Source organism: Oryzias latipes, chromosome 6 (genome assembly GCF_053564925.1).
Source record: "Oryzias latipes strain Hd-rR chromosome 6, Olatipes_Hd-rR_3.1".
Classification (NCBI taxonomy): domain Eukaryota; kingdom Metazoa; phylum Chordata; class Actinopteri; order Beloniformes; family Adrianichthyidae; genus Oryzias; species Oryzias latipes.
Genome location: NC_136242.1, coordinates 5,372,733 through 5,390,361, shown reverse-complemented (window position 1 = coordinate 5,390,361; position 17,629 = coordinate 5,372,733). Strand labels below are relative to the sequence as shown.

General features: G+C 42.4%; 1 protein-coding gene and 1 long non-coding RNA gene across 5 annotated transcripts in view; one reads left to right on the top strand and one right to left on the bottom strand.

The window, feature by feature from the left end:
- Positions 1-17,629, bottom strand: part of LOC105358736 (septin-7) — a 44,972-nt gene that overhangs the window by 7,380 nt on the left and 19,963 nt on the right. For all 4 annotated transcript variants that reach the window (XM_078948301.1, XM_023955507.2, XM_023955508.2 and 1 more), the window contains exons 3-8: positions 14,673-14,779; positions 11,917-12,017; positions 11,705-11,839; positions 4,877-4,994; positions 4,703-4,795; positions 4,406-4,502 (exon numbers count right to left, since the gene is read on the bottom strand). In XM_078948301.1, coding sequence (XP_078804427.1) covers positions 4,406-4,502; positions 4,703-4,795; positions 4,877-4,994; positions 11,705-11,839; positions 11,917-12,017; positions 14,673-14,779 — 651 coding nt within the window. The remainder of the gene's footprint in view (positions 1-4,405; positions 4,503-4,702; positions 4,796-4,876; positions 4,995-11,704; positions 11,840-11,916; positions 12,018-14,672; positions 14,780-17,629) is intronic.
- Positions 6,257-8,942, top strand: LOC144992394 (uncharacterized). Its single transcript, XR_013656298.1, has 5 exons — positions 6,257-6,402; positions 6,919-6,976; positions 7,119-7,180; positions 7,991-8,086; positions 8,576-8,942. It is a non-coding gene; the product is annotated as an uncharacterized LOC144992394 (long non-coding RNA).

The following is a 17,629-nucleotide window of genomic DNA, read 5'->3' as shown; positions in this document are numbered from 1 at the left end:
AGCCCTACAATATGGCAAACGCACCATTTAGTGCACTATGTAGTGAGTAGGGAAGAAATTTGGACACAACCTTAGAGAGTGGGTCTTTCATGATGGGATATCTCTATTAAAGCAGAAGGCGTGATGGTTTTTTCCAGAAATCTCAACTACTAAAGAAACTAAAGCAGAAGCAGGCGTTTTCAGCTGTGAGGCTGGTTCAGGCCATAGGGTGATCTGCAGGGAGGGGCTCAGCCATCTGTCTCCAGCATGCACATGCACGTGCGTGTGCAGGATGTTCCTATGTTAAGGCACTTCATGTATGTATGCACTGAAGCTATATTAGACTAGTAAGCTAACTGCATTAGTGGCACAAGAAGCCTAAAGCGATGGATTAAAAGGGGGAAGGGAAGGGACATGACCCTAGGTTGGATCACAGAGCTGGACCGATGGATCAGCCCCACAAGCTGAGGCGGGGGCTGATATGAGGGTGCCGGCTCTGTGCGAAAGCATGAGGTTTCTGCTGGAGGAGCAGCTCCCAACTGATCCTCCGCTCCGTGACTTCACAGATTCAGACCTGGACAGAGGCGTGCCAGAGGACACTCGCTTCACGTTTACCAACCCAGATCCCAGAGGTCCCACTTTCATCCACTGGAAATTTGAAGTCAATGCACACCAGCCAGTTGGTACCTGAGAAGGTCCGCCCCAGAGCCATGGAAGCGGCCCAGAGGTGGGGTGGTTTGTCGCTACCTTCTGTGCTCAAAGTGAACTAACGACATACTCACAGCGCATCGTCTGTGCTGAACTGTGCCAAAAATGGGACGGCAGATTGATTGTTTAATGGACGGTCAAATGTCGTAAGACATTTCAAAGATACACACAGAGCCTTTATCCGGAGGGAGAATAGAGAAAAAAAGCTGTTAAGGAACTAATGCGAAAGGCTGATATGACGAAAAATCTATTCCAAAAGCGAGTAAAGTCTGCAAATTCAACTACATATGCAAGTTTTGTGGCGCTCAGGATGTAGTCAGGCATGGGAAACCGTTGACAGATGGAGAATATGTCAAAGAATCATTCCTTAGGATTACAGAACACCTATTAGCAGACTTTAAATAGAAGGCCTCTCTCTGCAAAGACAGAACCATAAAAATGGCAGAAAATATCACAAAACAGCAAATGAAAGTCATCAATTCAGCTGCAGTGTACTCAATCGCCTGTGATAAGTCCAAAGACAAAAGTGATATTCTGTTCTGCTGATATGTGAACTCAGACACCAGGGGAGGACGTCTGTGAGGCCGTGCTTGAGAAATAAAAACAACACACCTAGTGTCAGCGGCTACCGATGGGGCATAGAGTATGACTGGAGCGCATAGGGCTTTGTGGCCTTGCTGCAGAAGTCACTGGATAGACAGCTGCTGACCTTCCACTGCATCCTGCACCAAAGGGGATGGGGCGCACAAACCTTTCCTCCAGAATGCACAGAGGTCATGAATGTTGTCATTCAGATGGTCAATAAAATAATGGCAAAAGGTTGAAATCACCGCCAGTTCTGTGTGTTACTGGATGAGGTGGAGAGCACAGACTCTGATCTGCTGATGCACAACAGAGTCCGGTGTCCGGCTGTCCAGAGGAGAGGTGCTGAAACGATTCGCTGCATGTCTGACAGAGGTGAGAAATGTCATGCCACACAACTCTTCAGGGGAGAGGAGCCACAGCGTTACACCTGCTGGAGGAGGTGTTAACGTTTCAGCAGAAACTGACAGATTTAGCCCCAGAGTTACAGAGGCACACTGTCTCACTTCCCCTCTTTAAGAGAATTCAAACAAGCTCACAAGCTGATCAATCCACAGTATTTGCAGTCTGCAATCACCAAAATGCATGCATTGTTTGGGAAACGATTCTGTGTGTTCAGAGAGGAGAAAACCACACTGTCCTTCCCCGTCACTCCCCTGAACACCAACCCATCCCTGCTAAATGTGACTGCATCAACCTGATCTGGAGCTGGAGTTGGCTGACAAAGACAAGTGGGTGTCCAAATTTAAACACGTGAATGAGGGCCTTGAAGATGTTGCCGGTCAAAAGGTCACTCTTGCTTAGACACACAAATGGAGTGAGACTGAGAAGCTTCCAAGACTGGAGAAAACATGGAATGCCATCCTGAGTCCTCCATGAACATGAAGAGATCTGCCTTTTGAGTCCTGTTGATCTTCTGATCCACATATGAATGTGAGCAGCTATTCTCCACCATGAAGTACATTTAAAGCAAACACCCTCACGCCTCCCAGATAACAGCTTACAGTCGTGCGTAAAGATGAAAGTGACTTTGTCCAGCCCCGAATTGCAGACGTTGTGCGCAGAAGTTCAGGAGCAGAAGTCCCACTAAGCAGGTCAAATCAATATTTATGCAGATATTTTGTTCAGTGAAACAGTGTTTTTCCCCCTTTTTTAAATTCAGGTCGAGGCTTCGCTACATGCTCTGAAAACCCCAAATCGATAAAGGGAGACGGCTCACTGCTTTTAGTTTGCTAAATAGATCCTTTAAGTTCAGACATTTTTATTATTATTTCAAGAATTCAGAATGTTCAATTATAAACAATTTATCATTACAGATAAAACAGCCCATATTCAAAGGGGTAGTCAAAGCACTAACAAGTGTATGTATATATATATTTTTTTAATAAATGCAGGTTTTTTTTTCCTTTCTTTTTAGATGTCAAGAAGTATTTGCGGCTTCCAGTGTTTTCTGGGTTCAAATGGCTCTTTCTGTGTTAAAGGTTGCCGACCCCTGGACTAGGACTATCCTCAAACACTCATCCTTCAATCATTCCTGTGGACTCTGGCAGGTCACTTTCACAAACTGCCCACCTCTGCCTTTGGCTTGGTTTATCACATTAAGGACCTGGTGTTTCTTCAAATATCCCCCTTTTGAGACCAACGTTGACATGTTCGGATCATTTTTTAACGAGCTATCGAGCACCTAAGTAACATTAACGTGGATTTTCCACATTTGACCCATCACCTGGGTGCAGAAACAGCCTCTGGAGCCATTTGGTGGTTCAACCCAAGTCAAGGATGGAGTCTTTGGTATGACCATGGATTTGAACTCTCGACCCTCCAGTCTTGGGTCGTACACTCTTCCACAAGGCCACAGCGACTTGTTTTGATTCTTCTAAAGAATTTGGTACATTGAGGTGGAATAAAACAGTTCTTTGACAGAGAACCGGTGATGGACTTAATATCTGCAGCATTAAAACAATCAACAGGAATGCAGTTTTAACACTACACTGTCAAATATCTACTGGACATAAAGACACACGGCTGATGCTGCCGACATGAGGAAGCACCCTAACCAAACCCAGCAGTTCAGACTTTTCCCTTTCATTTCCTTCATATTTTTGGTTTTTGTTCTTACGACACGTTTGGAGTCTTTAGTGTTGTAGCATTCAGAGAACCCCCCCACCCCCCCACCCCACACATCCACAATGCTCAACAGAAAGGTCAGTTTGGAGATTGCAGCGGCACAGAACTCTTCTTCCACAGGACGGGGGCTACCAGGTTCACATGTATGACCCCCCCCCCCCCTTCAGTCCAGGTCTGATCAGAGCATTGGTTGGCCCACCAGGCTGATGGTTAAAGCGTGGCAACAGAAAAGTGGAGGGGGCGGGGAGACTGACAGGAAGGGGCTGGCGAAACCTGCGGGGAGCAGGGAGGGGGGAAGGGGGGGGGGGGGGGGGTCCGGAGGAAATGAGGATGAAATAAAGTGAAAGATGGTTTGTTTACCAAAAATGCCCTCTGCCAGTCACAGAACAGACGGAAACAAAACAGGGACAAAAAGAGAAAAGAAAGAATGAAAAGACGCTCGACCACAGAGCACAGACACCCCTCATGTCCGCACACAAACACACACACACACACTGGACACCCCCAAGGGAGCAGCGGGAGGGGTCCGACCCAGACCTGCATGAGGAGGTCACTTCAGGTCAGCTTTCACCTTTGAGGGGTTTTCTCCTTAGAGATGTTTTGGGAGAAAACATCTGCACACATCTCCCTTCTGACGGGTCATAATTCCTTTCAGTTGTCTGCTGACCATAGATAGACTTAAATGAATGCCCCTCCCCCTCAGGTGGAAGTCTGTTTCTGCCTCTGATGCGTTCAGGGTCTTTGTGGCCTTAGCTGAGACGCTTCTGGAGAAACTTCCACGCACTCCTGAGGACATCACCTGCTGCGGCTCCTTGTCCCTGTGCCCCCCTGGGCACAGGTTTTTGTGGATCCCGTTACCTGCAGGAGCTGGGGCCCAACGCCTGGACGAGGCGCAGTGTGACGAAAGGAAAGGGTGCAGCCCAGCCTTCAGGGGGTCGGAGCTTCATTCACTAACACAGACCTCTCCTCCACATTAACACACATTTCCAGATCTGTGGAGTTAACCTACCCTCTGCCACCCCCCAGGGGTACTGCCGACCTCTGACCTTCTTCCCATTCACCTCCACCACCACATTGCTGCCGACCACGGCGAGCGGCATCTTCTCCTGCAGGGAGGCAGAGGTTAAGCTGTGAGAGGACTTTCGTCTGCTCTGAACGACATACCTTCATGCTGGAGCTCTGGACCTCTCACCCCACTCACACACTCACAGACACACACACACACACACACCCACTCACAGACACACACACTCATATTTCCCTGCAGATCTAACTTGGATGACAAAACTCAGCAGACTGCAGCTACCTTGATCTTCCGGATCAGCTTGTTGTCCTCGTCTTCTTCTGTGTCAGGAAATTCATAGATTTTGATTTTGTGCTCCTGAATCTCCTTCATAATCTGGAAAGAGAAGGAGCTCATAAAAACAAGTCAAAAGAACCTCTCTGAAGCACAGCAGGCCGTCACACTACGACACTTTACCTGCTTCTTAAAGAGCTGGCATTCCTCGGGGGTGAGGGTGTCTGCCTTGGCAATGAGGGGGATCACATTGACTTTATCATGGAGTCTTTTCATGAACTCAATATCCAGAGGCTTCAGGCTGAAGGACAGATGGGAGAGCAGATGTTGGTTTGCCCCAGAACATGTGTAAATAAAACAATGGCAATAAAGAAAATTCTGTTTTTTTTAACATACTTTTGTAACTTAGGCTGCTTCTGACAAATTAGTTTCTAAGACAGAAACTAAATGAAATGTATTTGTAGCAAAGGATTCATGTCAGACTTTGTCTTAGTGAGCCTGCAGTAAGACATGTGACTGAATAATGTTTAGTTCAATAAAAGGGTTCAGTCATTTAAGCAGGAGGGGGTCTGGTGGGCGTTTGTATTGGCCTGAGTGTGTGCATGTGTGTGTGTGTGTGCGTGGTTTAACAAAAGCTGCAAGACTAACTCCAGCAGTTTCGTGAGTGACCAGTAGAGGGCAGTGCAGTCAAACGCTTAACATGGAAACAATAACAGCTTCCCCCAGTATGAGGGGCCGTATAAGACATTATTTATTCTGAACCATTCACATTCATACATTCTTGCTCTCACAGTCATATATACTCTCTTTCGCATACATATATTCTCTTACGCATCCATATATTCTCTCTCTCACATTCATACATTCTTGCTCTCACAGTCATATATACTCTCTTTCGCATACATATATTCTCACTTGCACATCCATATATTCTCTCTCTCGCATGCATATATATTCTCTTACGCATTCATATATTCTCACTTGCACATCCATATATTCTCTCTCTCGCATGCATATATATTACTTTACACATACATACATTCTCACTCTCATTGTCACTCTTAAAAAAGAATGTATGTATGTGAAAGACAAGTATATATGAACGTGTGAGGAAGAGTTTATATGTGTGTGTGAGAGAGGAGTATGCATGAAACGGAAGTTACTTTGCATGAAAAGGAAGGCACTTTGGATGAAAAGGAAGGCACTTTGAATGAAATGGAAGGCAGATGATTTCTCGTGCTCTGATTGGACGAGAGGCCGCCACCTCCCATTTTGAACACACTCTAAACCCTATCACTTGTACTGACTCATAACTATTAAGGTTACACAACTTAAATGTCATTTTGTAGTTGATTCAACTATAAAGTATTAAGCTCTATCAAGATTTTTTCAAATTTAACTTAACAGTGCTAAATATTTTAAAGCTTATTTGTATCTGGCACTCAAAAATTTTAAGATCCGTGAAGTAGCGTTATGACGTCATCACGTACTGGTGGGAGGGTCTTTCGTTTTCTCTACGTTAGCTCAGGTGGCCATGTTGGATTTGCCGAATGCGAGTATGCAACGTTTGAAATTGAAAGTCGAGCATTTTATTTTTCTGCAAAGCGTTGCGATTTCGTCCCGCTTCAAGACGCCCCAACCTCGGGTTTTTTTTTTCATCCGCCTCATCGCTGATGGTGCCGTCTTGTCTTCAGCCCTGATTTAATTTGGTAAGTATCGTTCATGGTTTATGAATGAATGCTTTAAAAATGCTCTTATACTACCGTAAATGTGGTTTACTGTTGTTTAAACATATGTGTGTTATGATTGTTTTAGAGATTAATGTGGAAATGTATACATGATTAGTTTGTCATAGCAGACGTATGGCGAGCCAAACCCAAAATGCATTTCTGCCCGTAAGTTACGACAGTGATGAGGTTTTTTTTTTTTCAGAGGTAGAAATGATCTGTTATGCTGCAATCACACTAAACATGATCCGCGTGTGAAATTCGCGTTGGAGGCCTCTGTCTGTGGCTAAAGTTTGCTGCTGGACATTTGTCCAAAAATGTCACTCAAAGCCTCTAACGGTTGTGTGGGAGGAGCTACCGCCAACAGTTTTAGGCCTGGTTGCTACATGGAAGCATTGGGTTTTGAATGCAGCTTTAAGCTTTTATAAATCACTGATCTCCGTTATAAAAAAGGTTTTTGTAAAAATAAATTAATCAACGTGCTCGTGTTGTGTTCAGGTACCGAACTACAGAGTGTTCAGTGTTTCACCTCCAGCTAGACGCCAAGGCCAGCCAGGTAACTTGTCTCAGTTATTTGTCTAGAGCTATTTTAAAAAAACAAAAAATGCAATAGGTTGTGTAGTGCAATAAATGTTTTTTGATCAGAATATAATTGAAACATTTTTTAAGATTGAAAAATCTCTTTTGGACTTTTTCAGATACTGAACTTCAGAAAGTTCACCAGAAAGTCACCATTTCACCAGAAAAGACCTGTCAGTGGGTGAGTTTTATACTTATTTAATACATTCATCCTGAACTATTACCATTATTAGATTTATACGGCAGCATGGAAACATTTATGCACATTTTAACTAGCCAAAGGTCTAAATAGAGCTGAAATTATTTACAATTTAACTAAACATATTTAGATTGCAGGCTGAAGGTGGCACAATGGAATGGAGGTGCAAGTTGTGTTCTGTTACTTTGGCACTATGCAGTACTACATATAATACTGCAGTACTACATAGCCAATATTCCAAAGTGTTTCCACTGCCATGTATGTGGAGACACTTTGGAATATTGTCATGTCTTTATGACAGTATATTACAATAATAAAATGATGTTGCATTAGCACCATTCCATCATTTGAAACCATGAAAACTCATCTGTCAAGATCTGAAATGGATTTATGTAGAGTAGATGCAGTCAGAGGAAATTGTGCAGTTTTTACATGTTTGTGTAACTTAAAGCTGCCCTTTCTGAGACTAAGTCCACCAAAACAGACAGGAACTGGCCAGCTTGGTTAGGATTTATGACCTCCAGGTGAATTTCTAATGTGCATAATTCAAAAACGGATAACAAATCATTTGTAAACAGCTGTAAGAAGCCAAGGTGTAACTTGCCTTCAAATGACTTTGGGTCTTTGACCTGAAGTGGATCATGACATAAACACTGTATTGTCCTCTTACTAGAAATAGACATCTAGAAAAGGTATCATTTTATTATTTCTTAAAGTTCCTTGAATAAATATTGGAAGTGTTTGCTCTGCATTTGCTTCAATGGTAATGGATATTTCTTTTTATTCTTTTAGGACCAGCGTGACGTGAACATGAGACGGGCACTTGTCCTCCTTGCACTTCCTGTTTATCTGCATGAAGATGCCTCCAACTTCTTCAAGACCTGTACAGTAAGTGCACACGACTCCCTGTCAATGGTTTTCACTAATCCTTTAATATTGATTGAGATTTTATTGAGTGACATAATAAATAGGGCAATTGTTTGTAGTTTGTAAACTGAGTGATATTTTTAAATGGTTTTAAAACTGAGACGGAAGATGAAAGGCGAACATCAGGGACTCCTGATTGGAAGGAGTGGAGTTTCGTTTACCTTTTCTGCTCCTGATCCATCATTATTTGAATAAAGAAAAATGAAGCTTTAGTCTTAAATTATTTTATAAATGTCCTCCTTCAGAACAATGCTAAAGAACTTTTTAAAAACACAATTTTAATTGGAGTTGGTCTTTAAAACATCATAGCCAGTTGATTAAAAGCTAACAGAATGTTAGCATGAAAAGATTCCTATTGACAGATGGCAGGAATGTCAGTTTTGGACATTAGTGTGATGAATATCTTTGAGGGTCTGAACTCATCTGTGTTTTTTGTTTTGTATTTTCCAGAATACCAGACCTCACAGACACTGCTGTGGGTATCTTCTCAGTTGTCGTGGTGACGCTCCGGATGCTGCCGTCAGTGGTCCCACAGATCTGGCTGACTAATCTCTTCTAACTCTTCGGGGACATCTATGCTCTGGACCTACAGCACCCCAAAAAACTTGAACTTGCCTTCATATTTATTCAGAATGCTGTCTTGAGCCTTGAGGACAGCAAACCACTGAAAGGACATTTATTGACGCTGAAGAATGTTTCGTTGAGTGAGTCTTCCAGAATGGACTATTTGTTGGTTTAAGTGTTATGTAACTAATGTGTTTTGTTGTGATCATTTGCTTTTTCTGCCGTAAAATACAAAACCAACTCTTTTTGTCAATATGTTGTGTGGCACTCTTATAATGCAGCTTTATTGCACTTATTGTTTCTTCATCCTCTTGATATTTGTGCTTTTTTTTAAAGAGCAATTAAAAAAAGTGTATTAAGCAATCACTATTGTGTGGCCTTCACGTTTGTTGGTTTTTATCAATGTTAGCCTTTAAAATGTAGTGGGGCAGTATCAATATCTCTGTTTAGAATACATTTTAAGCTGAAGAATTTTAAATATTTTCAATGCTACACATTTAATGAGTTAAAGAATTTATAAAGCATTTGAGTGAATTTTACATATTTTATGAGTTGAGTAATATAAAAATATAGTTAGTTAAAGCGTTTTTTAGTTGGAAAATATTAAAAACTTTAAGTAAATAATCTCTCTTTTATAAGTTGAGGAATCTTAATATTTTTTATATGAAATAATACAAATGTAAGCCAACTGACAATATGAATTTTAATAAATGTTAACTTAAAAGTTTTAATAATATAACTTAACTGTTGCGTAATCTGTTACAAAATAATTTTTAAGTTCAGTCAACTCGCTAGGGATTACAGTGCAGACGCTAACATGAACAAGCAAGAAATCCCAAATTAACAGACTTGTGGTGTGGAAAGGTATGTTTTTCAGCTAGCAGGAATAATCAAAGTATCCGTTCTCTGTTTCAAAATGAGATTGCCACAAAACCGTATGTTATCTCATACTGGAACAGCTTTGGATGTAGAATTCAGTGGGAAAAGGTTTGGACCCTGCCACAAAAGTATTTCATCACCAATAAAATCAGAGAAATTTCTTTCAAAATTCTTCACAAATTTTATCCAGTGAAACATTTCTTTACTAAGTTTAAAAAAGATCTGGACATAAACTGTTCATTCTGTCATTCCTCACCAGAAACTGTGCCTCATCTTTTTTGGTTTTGCTCTTTCACTCAACTATTTTGGAAAGATGTGATACATTTTATAAGAACTCATCTATGTGAAGATTATAGATTATTTTCCGAGCATATTATTTTTGGATATTTTACACAAGAAAGACTTAATGCAGAAAAAATATATGTAGTTAATTTACTTATAATTATGGCTAAATACTTTATACACAAGTGTAAATATGCCAACAAAAAAACCGTGTTTTATGTTTTTCAGAAAGAAATGGTTTTGTATGTGAACAGTATTAAATCTTCCACTAACAAAAAAGCTGTCAGAACAGTTGAAACATGGTCTCTCCTGAAACTTTAACAGATTCCTTTGCCTTATTATTTTTGTTTTCTTTTTGCATAACCTGTTTTACATGGTTATCATTATGTTTTTTTGTTCATTCTCATGGCGAACGTGAAGATTGTATTTTGCACACAGTGGAGTTTTGTGTTTGGTATTTTGTATGTGCAAGATATTGTTAATAAAGTTTATTTTTTAAAAAAAACGAACCGGCAAGAAGTAGCCACGGGGGTCCTGCAGCCATCGGAACCTTAACAAATATTTCATCTCCACCTCACCGTTGCCTTTTTTAAGAAATGACAGCTGGTTTTCCCACATTTATATGTAGTTATGGATCGAAAACAAGAGGAATTTGTTTTAATGTAAATGCGTGTTCCAGCGTCTACAGGAAGTGTCGCCCATAATTCACGCAAAGGCTCATGGGGGCTAGGAATAAGGTGGATACGGATTTTCTGTTTCGGTGGCACTTCTATTACCATTATTGATATTTGAGACATTCCTTTGTGTCTCTAGAGATGCAGACAGATTTGTGACCACTTGAGGTGAAGATAAAATATTTCTTAAGGTTCCGATGGCCTTCTTATTGGTTCGTGTTAGCGTCTGTTCAAAATGGGAGGTGGCGGCCTCTCGTCCAATCAGAGCACGAGAAATCATCTGCCTTCCGTTTCATTCAAAGTGCCTTCCTTTTCATTCAAAGTGCCTTCCTTTTCATGCAAAGTAACTTCCGTTTCATGCATACTCCTCTCTCACACACACATAAACTCTTCCTCACACGTTCATATATACTTGTCTTTCACATACATACATTCTTTTTTAAGAGTGACAATGAGAGTGAGAATGTATGTATGTGTAAAGTAATATATATGCATGCGAGAGAGAGAATATATGGATGTGCAAGTGAGAATATATGAATGCGTAAGAGAATATATATGCATGCGAGAGAGAGAATATATGGATGTGCAAGTGAGAATATATGTATGCGAAAGAGAGTATATATGACTGTGAGAGCAAGAATGTATGAATGTGAGAGAGAGAATATATGGATGCGTAAGAGAATATATGTATGCGAAAGAGAGTATATATGACTGTGAGAGCAAGAATGTATGAATGTGAGAGAGAGAATATATGGATGCGTAAGAGAATATATGTATGCGAAAGAGAGTATATATGACTGTGAGAGCAAGAATGTATGAATGTGAATGGTTCAGAATAAATAATGTCTTATACGGCCCTTCATACACCAGAGCTTCCAAGACACTCTGACATCTGGTGACTGCAGCATCTGCTGGAATGTAAAACTGACAGCAGTTTCCGGTATAGAATGCATGTATGTGCAATGGTGTTTATGCAAAAGGCCTATTGGAGCTCTGCTATTGTAGAGAGCAGAAAGCAGATGAAGCTGGTCTTTCTTGTGGAGGGGGAGAGGCCAGAACATGAAGTGTTCTGTTAGAGATGTTCGGACGAAAGCCTGCCGACACACTCACACCCACCTCTGGGCGTAAATACTTTAATAAATCTGTTGGACTGGATTGGCCCAACAACTACAGAACCTACCCGTGTCCAGAGGGGGCGATGAAATAAAGGCAACAGTGCACTCTGTTGTCAGGCATGGATCTGCGGTTGACCCGGGACTCTGCATTCAGGAAGTCCTCACACTTGCTGTCAATGTAGTTGATAACCGGCTGCCAGCTAGGAAACGGAAAAACCGTAGAAGACTGAGAACCTTTAGGCCGTCGGTCTTTGGACATGATCGTCTGCGCTCCTACCAGTTGCTGTTGTCCACGGCATCTCCAAACCCTGGAGTGTCCACAATGGTGAGGGTCAGCTGGACCCCGCCCTCCTTAATCAGAACTTTTGACTGTTCCACCTGAAACCCAAAAGAGTTTGAAGCCCTTTAACAGTGGAATCAGAAACGGTGTGGGGGGAGGTGATTAGAGGAGGGTCTCTCAGTTTAGCTATAAACGTTCCATCAGGAACAGGCGGAGGCGGTCGGCCTTAGTCATGCCTCATGGATCATGACAGGAAACATCCAGGGCTTAAAGGATGCAGGAGATGTTGGCTGTGTCCTGCATCCTTCAATGGCCGCATCCTTCCCAGTCGACGTTAGCCGGCCCCTTTGTTGAGCGGCCGGATGTTAACGGCTGCGAATTTGGACGAGTCTAGCCTTTACAGAATTCCAGTTGTTACTCGGTGAATGTCCTGTCACCTAGCAACCGTGAGTCCGGAACAGAGAGGAGCAGTGAACCAGGCGTGGAGCTCAAAATTTTCCGGGTTTATTTAATCCAATTTTTTTTATCTTGGGGGTGTAATAAAAAGGTGTAATCATTTCCAGCTCTGGGTCCCAGTAAGAACGCAGCCCTCCAATTTGGACCCAGCCGTTGATGAAGGTTTGGTGGTGTTCATCGTCTCCTTGATGAAAGCTAATGTAAACATGAGTCTTCTTCATGGTTCCTTCCACAAGTAGAGCGCCCTCCAGTGGACACAACCTCAACACACTGATGGACTTGTGCTTGTGTGGATTAAAGACCAAAGTAACTGATTGGTTATGGAGAGTTCATAAAACACGGATTCATCCTAAAGAAAGGTGGAGTATGAATCCCTGAGTCCTTGAAGATCAGGACTAACTGCTTATTGGCCGGTAAAGCTTGGGAAGTGTTCTTTTTTCACAAGAGAATGTGAATAGTCAAATGTAGAGGATAACAGGCTGGATTTCCTGCGTGAGGCTCAGTCTGCTGTCTTCATTGTTCTGAAGAATAGTTGGTAACAGCAGCATCGCGTCCCACGCTCTGCTGCAGAATTACAGAGCCCTCTACTCTTCCCTCTGACTGGGGGCTTCACTGAAACGCTAAGGTTTCTTCAGATAATTCACCAGATTGCTCAGCAGAAGCACATACAACCCCCCACCCCCCGTGCCTCCAAACCAGATCTGCTACTTCCAACGTTTCTACCAAGAAAAACAGGCTGGAAGGAAACCTCAAAAATGTCCCTCCAGGCTCAGTACCATCATTTAAAAAGGGATCTGATCCAGGGAGGGGGGCAGCCACAAAGCATGGAGACTTTTCTGCAGTATAAATACAGTGACCCCTGCAAGACCCCCTTCCTGCTTAAACCACAGAACCCTTTCAGAACTGCCGCCTCGGTGTCAGAGCCGCATTATCTGGTCTCAAAGATGAGCAGTTCAGCTCTTTGGTTCTCCAGCATCACTGAAGTCCACCTCCACTGCTCTACTAACATCTACTGTACATCCACAGCAGAATGTGGTTCTGATCCAACACTGAAAACGGTCTTTTCTTCTTTTTTACAGGAACACTCATAGTGGTAATATGCTGCTGTCTGTTGAGGGATTCATTGGTTTCATCTCCAAAGCCAATTGGCTCAAGTTCTGCTGTCTCTGCCCCCCCCCCCGGAGGAAGGAGTCCTACTCTGAAAAGACAAACTCACAGCAAGACTAGTTATAGTCTGCTTGGAAACGGTTGCAATAACTAGTCAAAGTCTGGGGATTATTATGTTATGTCAGGGATTACCTAAAGTCTGGTTATGTCTCATTGAAAGGACTAGTTACAGGCTGGTTATGCATGGTTGAAAGGGACTAGTTTAAGTCTGGATATGGCTGCAGCACACAGCTCTAAGGCCCAAAGGGTTTGTTGTCATGGGAACATTCCTGGTCCTGGTCCTGGTCCTGGTAGCACGCAGACTTCCCCGTGCTCCTCCGCATAAGGGATCATCTTCATCTCTTCGTGGCTCTTCTTTCTCCTCATCACATTCTGCTGCTCCTCTTCCCCTCCACATGATGCATCATTCCATCTCCCGCTCCTGCCCTCTCTTTCTCCTCTGCAGATCTCCTCATGGCCATAAAAGGACATATCCAAGCCCTGTGGCTGTGCTGCTCCCTCCTAACTTCTGCAGGATCCGATTTCCTTCCTCTTTAGCCAAAACTAGGAAACAGCAGGAGTTTCCTGGATTTGATGCTGCTTTATTAAATGGACTCTGCTCTTCCTCCTGGTCTTACTCTATTTTTCTGAAATACAACCATGGAAAGTTCACTTGTGGCAAAACTAAATGAACCCAGAAGACCCAGATGAACTTCTATGATTTGCAGCTCTCAGACATCAGAAGCCTTTGACTCATGACTCCACCACCTTCAGCGCCATTTCTGCTTTCTTCTTCTGATGCATGAAGCAGACGTCCCACCGGAGGAACGCACACGTCTTTCTGAGGAAGGTGTCATGGCGTCTGCAGGGTTCATCAAGGCCAGAGGTGTATCTTTGGAGGAATGCAACACAAACCCTGCTCACACAGATGGAGCGAAGGAGGGAAGGAGCATGAGGACTCCAGTCCCCCAACCCCAAAAGAAAGTTGTAATGGTTGTCAGTGATGAATAATTCATACCAGCTAAGAGAAGAGCCTTTCTGAAATAAAAGCTCAGAACCAAATCCCCACCAAAGGTCAAAGCAGAGAATGTACGGAAAGGCCGAGACCATTTCAGAAGAGCAGGAATAAGATCAGCAGGTGGACACCTCACCTGCACGGTCTTCTTGATGCGCTGGGAGGGTCCTGGGTAGTCTTTGGAGTACAGGTCCGTCAGGAACAGAGAATTGATGAGAGTGGATTTTCCAAGACCAGACTCACCTAAAAAGGACAGCCAAAGGTGAAGAATGAGGAGACTAGTTTAGTTTATTCCTAAACATGAATGCAGCCTGACCTCTGGGAGAAGCAGAGCCTGAGGTTCTTCTCACTTTCCAAAACAAAGTGTTCTCTCTTTGGACGTCCCAGACCTTCAAACTCTCCTGTCACAGTCCTAAAGTGCTGATCCTTACTGTTGCACAGACCCTTCTTTATCTGGAGACTCCATCAGCCCACAGTAATGTTCACTCTCTAAATGAGGTCATTTCCCCTTTGTGGGATCAATAAAGTTTTACTTTATAAAATACCAGTTTATCACTGAGGTTGTCCCAAAACACTACAGAAAAAGCTAAAGACATCAGACAGAGCTCTGGTCCTTCTAATCTACGTCAGTCTGGATCGTTTTCTTCAGTCTATCCATGTGACTAACATGCTGTACAAGTGACCAGCAGATTGCATGGAAAGGTTTTTGGTGTAATGACGCCAATGGTGACAGACAGCTGGGAATTATGAGGAATTCATGTTTGGGGTTAAAGGCCAAAGTGTTTTTTGAAGCTTCTTTGAAGAGATATGGGTGAAGGAAAGGTCTTCCCAAAGCTGGGGGTGCAGAGGACAGAGGCCTATCTCCCCCTGGTGGACAATAGTCAGTTTAGACACCTGCTTCACTGTTAGAGTCACTACTAATGCAATCAGGGTCCAGTCTCATTCTTACAGACTGATTCCATCCAAGTAGTAGATCAAAAACTGGACTTCATTTATCTTTTATGGCTGAAGATATTATTCCTAACGTTACATTATTTTAAGCCTATCTTCTGTTTTACTTATTTTCTTATTATAGACAGAGATTTATTTTGAAAAACTACAGGAATCTGTTCACCATGTCTGTCTATGACTCACTCTTGATGCGTGTCAATATGATTCTTAGTCACATGTCATAAAAATGGTAACTTCCTAAAGCAGATTTCAGGCAAGTAAGGTTACTACATTTCTAAATTGAAACTTCCAAACCAGCAAGTGAAAAAAAAAGCTTATTTTTTTTCTAAATTGTGAAAGAAATACTGAGGAGACAACACAAACCCTCACAAAAAGAAAAACCACAGTTAACACCAGCAGTCCTGGATGAAATATTGATCTTTTGCATCATGACCCGTGCATAATATGCAGCGAGCAGCTCTCTAATGTTGAGGATGCTGCTAATAAACGTTCATACACAGTGGATTCTCATTTGTCATTTCTCAGAAAATGCTGTTTTTATGCCTGTTGTATCAGTTTTTTTATGATTCTGTTGTTCCCTGATAAAAACTAAATCCTTTGTGGGGAAAAACAAAAATCATGTGATTTTACTACTAAAAGCATTTAAGGAGGAACACAAGAAATCATGGAAATAAAACAAGGAGGTCTAAAGAAAAAGGCTGGAGAGCATTGGCTGTGAAAACAATGGACAGCTCAACCCCTCCCTCCCCATGTTCCCAAATATCATTGGTTCCTGATACAGGCAACGCCATGTTGAAACCAGTCGACAGTGATGGGTCCGACTTGCTCCGAGTCAACGTATGGCAACTACTGTTGCCGTTGCCATAGATATGATGACTCAGAGCAACTCTGACCCATGTTTTAACATGGCAGCGCCCGTATAAGAAAGCAACAGTGAGGGATTTTGCCTGATTTAGCAAGAGCCGGAGGTAAGGCATTCTCTATGGGTGACGTCACACCTACAATTGTTTTTACAGTCTATGCTGGAGAGTAAACTCCAGTATAACAACATTGGACATATAGTAAGAGATGAAGAAGATCACAGACTTTAAGCAAGAGGAGCCAATAAAATGAACGTGCCCTTTAATAATCAAGTTCAGAAACAAGTTTGTTTTTTTCAAGCCAAGGAGATCCCCTGTCCTGGCTACTGGATCTTAACTAGCGGAAGAACATGTAAACAAAGGGATGATGGGAAGTCAGGGCAGTAACTTACTCGACTCCAACAGTCCTGCCTACAACTCAAAGATGTATTTGAAATGAACTCCTGCCGCTCCACAGAAACTATGTCCTAGATCAGTGTTTTTCAACCAGTGTTCTGCAGCACACTAGTGTGCCGTGGGAAATGTCTCTTTCACTGATCTAAAAACATTTCCCATCTCCAGGATATCAGCTCTGTGTTCATCCAAACAGGCCCTGATAGAACACTGAGTAGTTAGGAATATGAAAGATCATAAAATAAGCTTTTCTTTGTGTTTATTTGATTCTATTAAAGACATTTTTAAAAGAATGACGGTACCGCGATTTAGCAGTAGCTTCAGACGTTTTCTGAAAAGTCCCGCCCCTTTGACTGTGTCCACCAATCATTCTTGGAGGCTTAATCACAAGTCATCAGTCTGACCAATCAGAAGTGGGTAAAGTCTTCCCTTCCTTGTTCTGATTCTGCTCATAAAGTCGCTCAGTTCCAACAAAAATACCAGCTAAAGCTCGTCTTTAGCGGTGTAGCTTTCCACAGAATCCGGTGTCAGACCGTGGAACAAGTGAACAAAACAATGAAGCTCAGAGAAGAGAGTTTGTCTGCCATCACTACATCTCCCATGATGCATTGGGTTAAAGTGACAGCGTCTCAACAAACATCCCAGAGTTTGGTCCAAGTCATCTTTCTAACTGAAACACTTTTCTAAGAACGTCTGGATTATTTTAGATGTTAAATTTAAGAAGACGTAATAACATTTAAGAAACAGGATTGAGGTGAAGTGGACAACAGACACAACAAAACTAAGTTGAAACAATCTTCTTTCTCTTTCGGCTTTACCCATCAGGGGTCACCACAGCGAAACAACCTCTCTTTTGAGGATGAGTCACATGGTTAACTTGGCAATTTTT